At 38.1% G+C, this 15,828-nt stretch overlaps 1 protein-coding gene across 3 annotated transcripts in view; it reads left to right on the forward strand.

The window, feature by feature from the left end:
* The window catches only part of LOC309481994 (MAM domain-containing glycosylphosphatidylinositol anchor protein 2), a 201,012-nt gene that overhangs the window by 38,270 nt on the left and 146,914 nt on the right, over positions 1-15,828 (forward strand). For all 3 annotated transcript variants that reach the window (XM_082147153.1, XM_082147152.1, XM_082147154.1), the window contains exon 2: positions 9,261-9,400. In XM_082147153.1, the coding sequence (XP_082003279.1) occupies positions 9,261-9,400 (140 nt within the window). The remainder of the gene's footprint in view (positions 1-9,260; positions 9,401-15,828) is intronic.

Consider the following 15,828-nt stretch of genomic DNA (forward strand, 5'->3'; position numbering starts at 1 on the left):
GCAAAAAGCAAAAAAATATAATTATGAGCAACGTTTTTGGAAAAATAAAAATATTTGAATGAGCTAGCTTTTGAAAAATCACAATAATAGTGTACATAAAAAAAATATTTTAATGAGCAACAGTTTTTGAAAAATAGCAAAAAATTATTTTCATAAATCACACACAAAAAACCCCCGGCATAAATCACAAATATTATGCAAAAATTCAAATATTATATGTTACAAAATACAAATATTTTACAAATACAAATATTACATATTAAAAAATACAGATATTTTAGTGAGCAATGTTTTGGGAAAAGGTTTCTCATTCAAATATTTGCAAACTTCAGGTGTGTGAGGCACTTTACATTAGTTGTTAATCAGAAGTTGCCAACAGTGTGATAGTCTTTTAGTTCCAGCTGTTAACTGAAGACAGATGTGGAGCTGATCAGTAATCCATGGCCTAAATATCACACACAGATGTTTAATGCTAGTCTAAAAACCCAAAGCGCTCAGAAGTTTAAATGAACTAAGAGTGTTGTGAGATGTGTAATTTGCAGACGGTGTCCTGCAGTCTTTATTGTTCTCTAATGTTCTCGCAGACTCTAGCGTGATTGTCCCAGAGCAATTGCCTGAGTTTGTGAGGATTTAATTATTTCTCCATAGATGTAATTATGCAGTCCCACGTTTGCTGTTCTGTTCCCGGTGTGTGTCGTTTCCTCTATCCTGTTTTCTGTGTTTACTAAACACAACAAACGTGCCTAAATGACACTGTTAATCCTGTTACTGTCTCTTTAATCAGGACTTCCTGTGAACTGCTGCGTTTGATCACCATCACACTCGGTCCTAATTGAACTCTTGTCAGGGTTGAACTCTTGTCACTTGATTAATTGTGACTTTTCGGGCTTTAATCGAGTGAGGATGAAGGAGGAGAGCCGATGTTGTTCTCCGGGGGCCAGAGAGGATGATGGGATTGCGTCAGGTCTCAGCACTAATGCAAAAAAACATTTTTTAGATGATATTGTATATGCAATTCCATATTTTTGTATCTGCACTCTTAAAAATAAAGATTCCAAAAAGTTTTTTTTCCGCAGCGATGCCATTTAAGAACCAGTTTTGGTTCCCCAAAGAAACTTTTTCAGAGAGGAGTTCTAAAAAAGAACCTTTGTTTTCTTAGTGAGAAGATCTTTTTAATAATCTGAAGAACCTTTTTCCTCTTTAAAGAACCTTTTGTGTGGTCCCATGGACGTTGAGGGTTTTTCATGAAACCATTGATGCTAATAAAGAACCTTTTGTGGTTCTATGGAAGTTGAGGGTTCTTTGTGGAACCATAAATGTCAATAAAGAACCTTTTGTGGTTCTATGGAAGTTGAAGGTTCTTCATGGAACCATTAATGTCAGTAAAGAACCTTTTGTGGTTCCATGGAAGTTGAGGGTTCTTCATGGAACCATTGATGCCAATAATGAACCCCAATACCAATAAAGAACCCTTCGTGGTTCCATGGACATTAAAGGTTCTTCATGAAACCATTGATGATAATAATGAACCTTTTGTGGTTCTATGGAAGTTGAGGGTTCTTTGTGGGACCATCGATGTCAATAAAGAACATTTTGTGGATCTATGGAAGTTGAGGGTTCTTCATGGAACCATTAATGTCAATAAATAACCTTTTGAGGTTCCATGGACATTAAATAACCTTCATGGAACCATCAATGTCAATTAAGAACCTTTTGTGGTTCCATGGAAGTTGAGGGTTCTTCATGGAACCATCAATGCCAATAATGAACCCCAATGCCAATAATGAACCTTTTGTGGCTCCATGGACATTAAAGGTTCTTCATGGAACCATCAATGCCAATAATGAACCCCAATGCCAATAAAGAACCCTTCGTGGCTCCATGGACATTAAAGGTTCTTCATGGAACCATTGACGCCAATAATTAACCTTTTGTGGTTCCATGGATGTTAAAGGTTCTTCATGGAACCATTAATGCCAATAAAGAACATTTTGTGGTTCCATTGACATTGAGAGTTCTTCATGGAACCATCAATGCAAATAAAAAAGCATTATTTGTACGATTGTTCTCTAAAATGGCTTGAAAGTGCAACTATTAACAGAATACAATTTATTCATATGCACTAAAATAACTAAAATAATATGTTTATTCATGATTTGAACTGAGTCATGGAAATGAATCAAACTCGTCACATGACAAAGATGGACAATTAATGTAATGTCTTTAAAAAATCTTAATTAATTAAATGATTGTAATATCATGATTAATGTGGTTTAATTTATTATTGCCAGCTAAATCAGTGTAAATATATTGTGAATCAGCTTCATAAACCTACAGAAATAGGTCAACATGGATTCTGTGCTTTAGTCTCTCGTCAGCTCTTGTTTTCCACCTCGTCATTCTTCATCATTTTTGTCTCGAGCTCGATTGTATTTTCCCGTCTCCGTTTCTCTTTGTTTGTGTGATTTCCGAGCTCATCCCTCTAGTTATCGCTCCTGTGATGTTTGACTGATGCTCTTGTGTCGGGATTCCTCAGAGCAAACGCTCACGTCTTTGATTTACAGTCGTTTAGGATTCATTGTCCTGCCGTTTCTCTGGCATGGAAACATCTTAAATCGCAGCGTTCTCTGTCCGGAGTGCATTCGTCAGGATGGACTCATTATTCAGGATAAACTGCTCTCTTAATTCCCGCCTGTGAGCGATGATGTCACGGCTCAGTGGTTTCTCCTTCATTGCTCAGCAGACTCGCTTGTGTCTCATTAAAATATCTTTCATTTGTTGGGAGAAATAAATGAGCTATGATGATAGTTGCCATACAGTATGAGAATAGAGTTCAAAGTTATACATAATAGGAATGTGGATAACACAGATTATTTGATCATGGATGAATTTGATAATGTTGACATACTGAGAATTTTGAGTGTATACACACAAATAAATTATATATATCTGAGCTCTTTTCAAAGATTAACAAAATTAAACTAAAATAATAATAATATTGATATTAAATAAGCATGGATGAGAGATTATTATTATAATAATAATTATCATATTTATATTATATTAATTCATATTAATTTTGTAAAATTGGTTGTACATAATGTTAAATAGTGTAATAGTGTAATATGTCAAATGTTAAATAGTGTACAATAGTATATATATATATATATATAATTTATGTATTACAAATAATACAATAAAAGTAAAATAATAATAATAATAATAAAATAAAAATAGGGCATTAATATTGTATTTTAATTATATTAATTATTGTGAATTTATGTTCATTTTTAACTTAATAAATTTGTTACATTTAAAATTGTATGTAATTTTTAACACACACACACACACACACACACACACACACACACACACACACACACACACACACACACACACACACACACACACACACACACACACACATAAATATGAGCTCTTTTTAAAAATTAGTCTTCCTGGTTCACAAATTGCTTCTTAAACAGTTTTTTGTTTTGTTCTGCTGAATCTTGCAATGCTGCAGAGAACCATTAAAGAATCTTTCAGAGTGTGTTTATGAGCTAAAGCATACCCCCCCCACCCAGTTTTCTGAATATGAACGGGTATGAAGTGAGTGTGTTCCCTGTGTCCTGCTCGTCCCGTAATGATCCTCGTCCTGCTGTACAGGGATTGTTCCCCTAAACGACAGGGATTGTGAATCTGCGGATCCGGATAAGAGCCGGATAAGAGCCGGATTGGCTGACGTTGGTCATAACTCTCCAGTGATGGTCTGAAATAAAGCGTGTGTGTTTGAGCGACGCTCTTATCAACAAGCCCAGCGCTGGAGACCTGACGGGTGTGAGAGGACTTAATCTGAACCTCAGTGATCTATAACCTCAGAACGAGCCACAGCGGGCCGGTCCGTGACAACACACACACACACACACACACACACACACACACACACACACACACACACACACACACACACACACACACACACACACTTCATTTACACTCGCAGGGAAACACCAAACCTGTGCCATTTTACCGTTCAGTTTACCAGACTGTCATACACTGAAGACATGCGACTCAACACCAGTGTTTGATTTGACCTGATCGTTTAAAGCGGCATGTTTGTGCTTTTTATTCAAATGAAGCAAATCACTATATGAAAAATAACACTTTGTTTACAGTCAATCATAACTTTATTTACCGGTTTAAAAGGCCTCCGCACAATCTAGTCCAGCTTTCACCATTAAAGGGAAATGTGAATTTGAATGAAGTGTAGCGTTACAGTTTAGATCTGCTTACTTTGCATCAGATTTATTTTGAAATGTTTTTTTGTTGTTGTTGTTGCGCCGTTGGACATTATAACCAATCACACACACTTCTGTCCAGCTTATGAATGCAGTGGCCAATCAGAGAACTTACATTCCACAAGCAGTTTGGAGAATGGCTAGATTGGTTATTTGTTATTTATTTAATTTTATATATTTAATTTAAATTAATTTAATTTAATTTTTATATTTTAATTTAATTTTGTTTTATTTTCAAATGAAAAAAATCACTATATATGAACTTGAAAAATAACACTTTGTTTACAGTCAATCATAACTTTATTTATCAGTTTAATGTGAATTGGTTAATGTTAGTTTTATCATGTTAGTTAGTAGGTCTTGCTGAGATTTTTTAATGTTTTTGAGTCTCTTCTGCTCACCAAGCCTGCTTTTACTGTAAAAATTATGAAATATTATTCAGCTGTTTTAATGTGAATATATAGTAAAGTGTAATTTATTCCTGTGATCAAAGCTGAATTTTCAGCATCATTACTCCAGTCTTCAGTGTCACATGATCCTTCACAAATCACTCTAATATGATGATTTGATGCTCAAGAAACATTTATGATTATTATCAGTGTTGAAAACAGTTGTGCTGACTCATATTTGTGTATATGTTGAGCACAGATGAATATTCTTTATCAGTAGGTCACAGCCTAATACATGCTGAGAGATAAATTAATTTCAAAAACAAAAAATTCAATTACCAATAACCTTTTCCCATAACCGAAGGTCCGCGCAACAAAACAATATCAGTCGCACATCTTGTTCTCTGTGTTCTTTCTCCGTGTTCAAGCTTAAATGTCAACCACCCGTAAACAAGTCTTTTTATAAATCAAAGTCTATAACAGGAGATCTGTGTGTTTCCCGCAGGAGCTTCGGTTATTGTGTTTCACTGATGATTTCTGTCTCGTCCCAGTCCCGAGAAACAAAGAAATAAGAGAAATGACCAGCGTCTGACGGGACGACATCCAGAGCCGGCGCGCTTTAATGGCTTTATAATGCCACACAACAAAGAACATCCAGGGAAAAACACTGATGTGGATCGAGCGCGGCTGAAAGTGAACATTAACAAAAGACGTGGACGCTGAAGGCTCTCTGAAAGAGGATCCTGATCATTAAAATGCAAATTGCAGGTGTTGCTTTAGCTAAAGTAATAGATGAACACGGACGATGTTATACGCAGTTTCTCCGGCACAAATGATAATAAAGCACTACAGCGTTCCCTGTCAAACCGGCCCTCTCCTTCTGGAAAAGGAAAAGTTGCTGACAGAACTATAGTCATTCCGCTGATGTAGACGCGGCGTTATTAAATACATCTCTTTTTGGTAAAGAGCCTCGACTTACAGTATTTTCAGGATTTCTGGCCTTGACATGTACATTACTCTTTACTACAACCTAGATAACGGCCTCTTCCCATCATGCTCCTGTGATCTCATCGATAAGCTCGGTGTCTGATTGTTCAGTTCTGTGTGATTCAAGCCACTCTATGTCTCTCTTCTTCGTGTTTGGGTCGTATTTCAGTGTGAAACTGAGTGTTTAACAGGACTGATCATCTGTCGTGAGTTGGTTGGATGGTGTTGGTTAATATTAGTCAGCTCTAGAATGAAGAATTAAGTATTAGTAGGAAGACAAACGTGTTCTGCTTTAGATTAGCATCAAAAAAGGCCCAAAATTCTACAGAAGGATAAAAATAAATAAAAATAAATGCCTCTGCACAATCTATTACACCATTAAAGGGAAATGTGAATTTGAATGAAAAGCGTTGCATTACATTTTTAGATCTGCTTACTTTGCATCAGATTTCTTTTTTTCTTTTTTTTTTTTTGCCGTTGGACATTATAACCAATCACACACACTTCTGTTGAGCTTATGAATGCAGTGGCCAATCAGATAACTTACATTTGACAAGCAGTTTGGAGAATGTCTAGATAGATGGATGAATTATTTGATTTGACGTGAATCACAGTTCGAGCAGGAACACGAGTTGAGTGTAGAATCAGGGAATGATGGGATGAAGTGTTGGTCTGGCGTCCCGTCGCTGATGCATCTCTGAGCGTTCACACTTCTGATCTTTTCCTCACATCATTAAAGTTTAAAAGCTCCATGTTAGTTCAAATATTTAGTATGCAACCATCTTGATCCAAGACTCTCAAAGAAGAGACTTTCCTGAAATGAAACTGAATCGGGACAAATTGAGGGTTTTTTCCACAGTTTCTCAGCAGCGATTTATGTAAAATGTAATTACAATAAGCTGAAACATTAGAGTGAGGCATTCTCGTAATTTTAGATATATATTTTTTTAACGTATATTTTTGTTGTTGTTGTTGTTGTTGTTTTGTGGTTCAGGGCTTCCGTATTAGTACCATTCCAATGAAGCGCTTTTTACAGTACAGCTTGTATCAAAGCAGCTTTACAGAGATAACATGAAAATAATACAACATAGTTTGTTTCTAGAAGAAAATTGCGTCATCGTCCACCCTAAGTAAGGCAGATCAATAATATTGTTGAATATTAAATGTCCCAAACTAAGCAAGACAAAATCCAACTGAGTGAGTGAGCGAGAGAGTGAGAGAGTGAGTGAGAGAGTGAGTGTGTGTGTGTGTGTGTGTGTGTGTGTGTTAGAGTGAGTGAGTGAGTGAGTGAGTGACTGAGTGTGTGTGTGTGTGTGTGTGTGTGTGTGTGTGTGTGTGTGTGTTAGAGTGAGTGAGTGAGTGAGTGAGTGAGAGAGTGAGTGAGAGAGTGAGTGAGAGAGTGAGTGTGTGTGTGTGTGTGTGTGTGTGTGTGTTAGAGTGAGTGAGTGAGTGAGTGAGTGAGTGAGTGAGTGAGAGAGTGAGTGTGTGTGTGTGTGTGTGTGTGTGTTAGAGTGAGTGAGTGAGTGAGTGAGTGAGAGAGTGAGAGAGTGAGTGAGTGTGTGTGTGTGTGTGTTAGAGTGAGAGAGTGAGTGAGAGAGTGAGTGAGTGAGTGTGTGTGTGTTAGACTGAGTGAGAGAGTGAGAGAGTGAGAGAGTGAGTGTGTGTGTGTTAGAGTGAGTGAGTGAGTGTGAGTGAGTGAGTGTGAGTGAGTGAGTGTGAGTGAGTGAGTGAGAGAGTGAGTGTGAGTGAGTGTGTGTGTGTGTGTGTGTGTGTGTGTGTGTGTGTGTGTGTGTGAGTGCATTTGTGTGTGTGAGAGTGAGTGAGTGAGTGAGTGAGTGAGTGAGTGAGTGAGAGAGAGAGTGAGAGAGTGAGTTTGAGTGAGTGAGTGAGTGAGTGAGTGAGTGAGTGAGAGAGTGAGAGAGTGAGAGTGAGAGTGAGTGTGAGTGTGAGTGAGTGAGTGAGTGAGTGAGTGAGTGAGTGAGTGAGAGAGTGAGAGAGTGAGAGTGTGAGTGAGTGAGTGAGTGAGTGAGAGAGTGAGAGAGTGAGTGTGTGTGTGATGTCGTTGAGTTCAGTATCTCTAATCCGTCGCTCACATAACGAGTTTCTCTTGACTTCGCTGTTCCTCTATCAGTGTCGAAGGTAAACGCGTGCGCTGCTGAAACGACACGTTAAGCCCTCGAGACGCCACGTTTGTGTTCCCGAATAAATATCTGGATATACAATCCTCCCTGTTTCTGCTTGATATGTAAATGATGAACGAGGCAGAGTGTGTGTGGGAAACATCAAACCTCAATCACACTCTAAACGCATGAAAGAGAAGCAGCACCTTCTGCTCTAATGGGTTTTACACTTTAAAGCAAACGGATCAAATGCCAGAGAACATCTTCAGACACAAGTGCAGTATTCAGTTTTCTGTGCGATCTCACATATTTAATGACTGCATATGCAAATATGTTTTTTTATGTTTTTAAATATTTATTTTATATATTTTTATATACACTGTAAAAAATTTCTAACCCTCCCAAATTAAAAATTTCAAGTGACCGATAACATCTAAATTTTTCAATTGGCCCAAGTGAAATTCTTGTTGCAATACTCTGTTAACATTGGCTCAATGAGAAATAATCGTCAGACTAATTGAAAAATGTAGATGTTATCGGTCACTTGAAATTTTTGACTTGGGGATGTAATTTTTTTTACAGTGTATATATATATATATATATATATATATATATTATATTTATTTTATATACTTATTTTTATTGTTTTATTTTTTAATTTTTTTATATTTATTTTATATATGTGTGTGTGTGTCGCTCAGACTCAAAGGAAGTGATGTCATCACTCGATTCCTCCGCCGTCTTCACTGCGTTTCTCACACTTAGCGTTATTGAGCTGCTGAAAACACACTCTTCATTCTGACATCAATGATCTGTCTCAGCAAACATCAGTTCACAAACGCATGATGCTGTGAGAATAAGAGCTACGGGTGTAAAAGACAAACTAGCAGAGATGTCTGTGGGCTTCGCTCATGATCTCGTGTGAACTTGCCTTTCACACACACAAATACTGAGCAAAACAACATGAAAAAGGCTGTTATTGATGAATGCTTTCTGTGTTGCATGCATGTATTTATCTACACTAACTGACTTCTGTTTGTGTGATGCTCCTGACTGTTCGCTGTGATCAGACTTGAATTGCTTTAATAGACATAGCGCCGAAATTTAATAATATGTCACAATTTTTACTGTAGTTTCCAGCAAATAATTGCAGCTTTGGTGAGCAGAAGAGACGACTTTAAATAAATCCTAATTATTCTGAACTATTAACTGCCAGTGTTAGTTGTTACAGAATTCTAATCTACATAACTGATAACAAGAACTATTAAGAAGCGTTCCTGGAATGTCAATTCATGCTTTTTTTACTGTAAATGATAAGATGGCTTGTTCTTTTTTAGAGCGGCAAAAACGGCACATTTAACTGTAAATGCAAGGTTAGATCTGTTATTGCTGTTTGTTGTGAACTTTAACCAGCTAACAATACGAGCAACAATAGTAAAGAGTGAATGTTTGTGTTCTCTCCACAGCGCCTCCTACTGTTCGTATCGTGCACTCAGGTCACGCGTGTAACGTGGAGGAGGAGCGTTACTCCGAGAGGGTTTACACCATCCGAGAGGGAGAGACACTGGAGCTCTCCTGCCTGGTCACCGGACACCCACGACCACAGGTGAGACTGAGACCAGAACACACACGATAATAGCCGTCTGTGCTGACTGAGACCTGGTGCAACCTCTCGTGCTTTTTGGACCGAAAAAACTTATGTTTTTTTATTATTTATTTTTTTACTTCATCGGAATGATACTAATACGGAAGTGAACCGCAAAAAAAACGTTAAAAAAATCTAAAATTACGAGAATAAAGTCGAAATATTTTGAGATTAATGATTAGCACCTCTAGAATTACCTTTTGTTGAAAGCCCAGATAAAAGTAAAATGCTACTATTTTTTTTAGATCAAGTTCGACTTCACGAACGCATTTATTTACACACTGACGCACACGCACACACACACACACACACATACACACACACACACACACACACACACACACACACACACACACACACACACACACACACACACACACGCATATAAAGAACTTTTACGGAAGACTGTATTCTCGTAATTTTGACTAATCTCAAAATATTACAACTTTATTCTCGTAATGTTTTGACTTTAATCTCGAAATGCTCGAATTTTATTTATTTATTTTATTTTTTTACTTTGCAGTTCAGGGCAGTACAAAACTTGGTAAAGGTTTTGACACTTGCTATGTGAACACACAAAAAAATCATGGACATGATTGGAAAAGGTTTAATGGTCCTGTAAACAATAGTCACTCTTGTGCTCCTCACGGTCAGAAATGACGCATTGGAAATGAGAGAGTTTCCTCTAGTGGAAGCGTTTGGTACTGCAGCCGAACACACTCTCACTGAAAGATCATTTACTGAGATATCAGCCTCAAATGTGGAGCACAACTTGTTTAGGTTTATGGCTTTGATTTTCTTGCAGTTTTAGAGTAAAAAAAAAAGCATAACAAAACACGTAAAATTCTGTCACTTTTTTTAAGTTCACTTTTTTAAACTTTATTCACTTCAGCAATAATCTGCCAAGTGTCGTCTTTGAACAGAGATCAAACTTCAGTCTGTCGCTCTAAAGCGTTCAAGATTTATGACAGTTTGAGTTGGAAATTTAATAAAAAATTTCTATGCTCAAAAAGTGAATAAATGGATTATAAATACAGCGTAAATATAATTTAGTATAAAAAAATCCCCCAAAAATACAAAATATGAAAAAAAAACTTAATCAAACTAAAATATAGTACGTTAATTTCATTGACAAAAAAAGGCAATTTTTTGAAGAGCACCAAAAAAAGGTTAAAAAAGGTCTTTCATACTTCTTCAGGTGCTATTACTTAATGATGAAGGGTTTGTTCGAGACGTCAGTGCAGAAGTCAATAACTACGTGCAACAATTATGTGATTATTTCCAAAAACCAGAGTACAGACTTAATTGCAGTCAGATGTTCACATGACAAAAGCAAACCGCTTCACTCTTGTTTCTGGAAGCAAAAGAGCAAAATCTCAAAATTGAGCAGTGCCTGAAAAAACAGTTCTTTTGTTTTATCATCTCTGAAATAAAGCTCTAAACGTGACCAAAGTTCCCCCGCTGGATCTCCTGAGGGAATGTGACGGTGTCAGACGTGTTTATTAATGTCTTAATGGAGTGTTCATCTGCTCTGCCCACATATTTCCCAGATGAATATGACCACACAACGACCGGATGAACACCATTAACCCAGACGACGTCCATTACAAGACAAAGGCTTATTTATTTTTTCACAGATGTGATGGAGAAACTGTGTTCAGGTGTTCAGACTCAAGATTAGTTAAAGAATTAGACTTTTTAGACTGATTACATACAACTGCAAAACATGTAGTTATTTTAAAGAGGCCATATTATGCTCTTTCAGGCTCTACTAGAACAGGTTTTCCTGCTTGAATGTTGATTATTCTCCTCATATTCTCCATTGTTGCGGCTCCTCTCTTCCCAGTCTGTCAGTAACGCTCTGTTTACTTCCTGTCTCTATGAAGCCCCTCCTTCTGAAAAGCACACTGTGCTCTGATTGGTCGGCTGGAGCAGTGTGTTGTGATTGGTCGAGCGCTTCGAGTGTTTGGGAAATGTCCCGCCCCTTTCCATAACCGCCAGTTTAACACACTACTAACTAACTCTACCAGGCCCCGCCCCTTTATTCTGCGCATGAATTATTATAATGAGGAATATTGTGACGTGTTTGTTCCCGTATCTCAGAACTTTTTTATGATTGTTATTGCTCCCCAAATGCGCCAGATCTGTCTGTCTGTCGTTTAATCGTTTTATTTAGTACGTTTTTGCAATAAATGCAGAGACATGCAAGTTCAATTAAACACTAAAATAAAATTGCATGCAAAAGTTTTATTTTGCCACAGCTATAAATGTGAATTTTGCCTCTTTTCCCCCCAATATTTCACTTAAAAACAAAGGCCTAAAATGACCTGTTTGCTAACGGCTGTAGAATTGTAGTGGCCATTAATATTAATTTACAGCCTAACACGTTATTTTTCATGATTAAAACATGGTTAGCCTGTTTCCCTGCATCACTGGAGTCATCAGAGTCAGTCTCTCGGTGAAATGCTGCATCATAAAATCTGATTTATCTGCTCGTTCAGTATTTGGACACACAAACCCTGTTATGTTTCAATTCCTCAAATGCTGCCAGCCAACAAACCAGTTTTATTTATCACTCAGCGAGCGCCAGGAGCCAGATGAGATTGGCGGTGTCGAGTGTGTGTTCTGGACAGCAGCCGGCTGAGAGAGAGAGTGTGTGTGTGTGTGTGTGTGTGTGTGTGTGTGTGTGTGTGTGTGTGAGGAGGTAGAGATGTGCGTCACACACTGATATCCAGAGGTGTGTGTCGCAGACGTTCATCATGTGATCTGCTGGACTGCTGCTCCTCACAGAAAAAGGGTTCAAGAGGTCAAATATTACAGCATTTTATTTATTTATTTACTTACTTATTGTATGAATATATGTATTTTGTGTTTTTATATGTATTAATTAATTTTATTTATTTACTGTATGTATGTATGAATGTATGTATTTTTTTATGTTACTCTATCTATCCATCCATCTAACCACCCATCCATCCATCCATCCATCTAACCATCCATCCATCCATCCATCCATCCATCCATCCATCCATCCATCCATCCATCCATCCATCCATCTTTATGTTACTCTATCTATCTATCTATCTATCTATCTATCTATCTATCTATCTATCTATCTATCTATCTATCTATCTATCTATCTATCTATCTATCTATCTATCTATCTATCTATCTATCTATCTATCTATCCATCCATCTGCCATTTCAGTTGTTTGTTTTTTCATAACTTAGCAAGTGGTTGAAGTTGAGTTGTAGAAAAGATGTGAATATTACCAATTTGTACATTAATTATGGTAATTTCAATAGAGAAAGCAGCATTCATTCAATTTGAGCCATTTCTCCGTCTTGATCTTTTACAGAAATCCTTCTTTCCTCAGATATTAATTTACATTATTTGCTTTATTTAGAAGCGGCTGAAAGTAAATGATCTGCAGCTTTAAACAGGAGTTTTTTTTGCATCGAGCTCAGTTTGCCGGATTGGATAAATGAAATGTTATTTGTCGGTGTCTGGGGGATTGACTTTGCCCATTCACCCTAATTAATATTTAATTCACCTTTTATCAATATACAGCCCATTAATTTGTCCACTCCAGCGCAGCACAGTCACACATAGCAGATATTGATCTCTGTATTTCAGTTGAAAAGGTGAAGCCCGTTGAGTTAGTGAGACACACCGACCACCATTCATCTCGCATGTGTGACACTCCAACGCTTCTCAGCGCTTAATTAAAAGTTTAAAACGGGGGAGATCAAAGATTCCTGGTGTCTCCTTTGAAATCGAATCATTAAGATGTCTGCTCCGGTCCAGCCACGGGCAGGTTTCGGGCTTGATGCTCCGGATCCGGGAACATCGTTACAAAACAGCAGGAGATTCTCAGCGACCTCGCTTTCTGAGAGAAACCTTTGATATATTAAACCAGATGAAGCACCTGAGAACAGATCATTATTGAGGCCGTTAATAAGGACAGTCTCAACATCTCATTAATATCCCTCTTCTGCAGTGCAAGTGCAAGTGCAACTAAAACCATTAAAGGTGTTGTTTTTAAAGCTCTACTAGAGCAGGTTTTCCTGCTTGAATGTTGATTATTTTCTGCTCCTCTCTTCCCAGTCTGTCAGTAACACTCTGGTTTCCCAAAAGGTTGCCAACTATGGTCGCAAGTTCGGTCGTTATCATTATAGTTAAACGAGTCTGTGTTTTCGAAACCATCGTTCTAACAAACATTCGCAAACAGCATCTCAAAGTTGTGTGTTTGGAACGACAGATCTCGACCTGTGGTTAAAGCAGTTTCTAGTTTGCATGACTCTTTATCTTGAGCAAAATAAGCAAGCTGACATTCAGTACAACCTATATCTTTTATTTAGAATACATACAAATGTCATTTACATCTTTTAGTTTGTCAAGAGATTTAAAGCGTAATTTTTGAAGAGTGTGCATGTGTGAATGTGCTCTAGTAATTGGCGATTCTGTTACACGGAACGTGAAAATAGAGACACCAGCCACCATAGTCACATGTTTGCCGGGAGCCAGAGCGCCTGACATCAAAGCAAATTTAAAAGTGCTGGCTAATGCTAATCGTAAATTCTCTAAGATTATTATTCACGTCGGCACTAATGATGTTCGACTCCGCCAGTCGGAGATCACCAAAATTAACGTTAAAGAGGTGTGTGAGCTCACGAGTACGATGTCAGGCACTGTAATTTGCTCTGGCCCCCTTCCTGTTCGCAGGAGTGATGAGATAGTTAGTAGACTGTCCTCACTCAATGGCTGGCTGTCTAAGTGGTGTCCGCAAAATAATATAGAATTCATAGACAATTGGAAAAGTTTTTGGGGCAGACCCGACCTGTTGAAAAGAGATGGTATTCATCCCTCCTGGGATGGTGCTGCTCTTCTCTCTAGTAATATGGCACATAGTTAGAGCTCAAACATGACAATCTGGGCCTCAGGTCAGGAAGCAGACAGACTGGCTAAACCGACCGTCTGCTAGCTGTCTCACGTCACCAAGGTCAGATAAGTCCCATCACACAGAGCCTCTTTCACCTAGCTATCATCATATAGAGACTGTGGGCCCTATCTTGCACCCAGCGCAATTGACTTTGTACAAGACACATGTATCATTCCTATTTTGCACCCGACACACAGCGGACTTTTCCCTCCACAGACGCACGTCAGTAAATTAGGGAATGAACTTGCGCTCCTAGGGGCGGTTCAGCAAAAAGAGGATGTGTGTTCCGGCGCAAACGTTCCCTGGTGCTATTTTGCAGTTTCAGAAAACAATTCCGCCACAGACCAGGAGAAACCTAGTTTAGTCTAGTTTAGAAAAACTCTAGTCAGTGGAGCGTTACGCATGTTATTCAGATGCTATTTTAAGGGCGCATGCTTGGCCATAATGTAGCGTGAGCACAACACACATACACTTTGCTTCTCTCATCTACACAGAAGCAGCAGTTCTCATTTTTAGAAAACCATACATTATTACAAGGAAAAATATTAACACACGAGGGAAATCATTGTTGTGTCCATGAAGATGTGAAAAAATAGGCATAAATCTAGCTTACACATTTACCCAAATTATCATACGCCTGTTTAACAGAAGCTAGTTTGGGTGTGTTTCTCCATCCCCAACGTCACTTCTCTGTGTTTTACGGCCCTGACGAGAACGTCGGTCTCCTCGGCTGTGAACCGCTCCTGGCGTGCGTCTGGCAAATCCGCCGTTATAATAGCAATCCGCCATGGAACAAGTGCGCCTGCTCTTAAAGGGAATGTGAGATGATGCTCTGATTGGTTTATTTCATGTTACGCCCAAACCACACCTATGAGTAATGAAGCTACTTCAGACCAACACATTTTAGATGTGCGTCGGGCACAAGAGTCATTTATCCCGCCGGTATAATAGCAACAGCGCCCGAGACCCGCCCACAAAATTATTTGCGTTTCGCGTTTGATACTTGCGTATCAGATCGTTAAAATAGGGCCCTGTGTCTGTTCCCCGAATTAGGAAATACAAAAAACTTCCAAACCCATCTAAGGGTAAAAATGTAATTGATGCTCAACAAATAAAAAAACAGATATGATACAAATGAGCAAAAGATAAAGCTTGGGTTGCTGAATATTCGATCCCTTACTTCAAAAGCACTTATTGTTAATGATATGATTACAGACTATAACCTAGATGTGCTGTGTTTGACAGAAACCTGGCTAAAACCAAACGATTACATTACTTTAAATGAGTCCACCCCGCAAGATTACTGTTATAAACATGAACCTCGTCTGAAAGGCTAAGGGGGAGGTGTTGCTGTAATCTATAGTAATATTTTCTGAATTACTAAGAAGTCTAGTTTCAAATATAATTCTTTTGAAGTGTTGTTGCTTAATGTAACAATATCTAGTG

This window comes from Leuciscus leuciscus (assembly GCF_965113295.1).
Source record: "Leuciscus leuciscus genome assembly, chromosome: 19".
Lineage (NCBI taxonomy): Eukaryota > Metazoa > Chordata > Actinopteri > Cypriniformes > Leuciscidae > Leuciscus > Leuciscus leuciscus.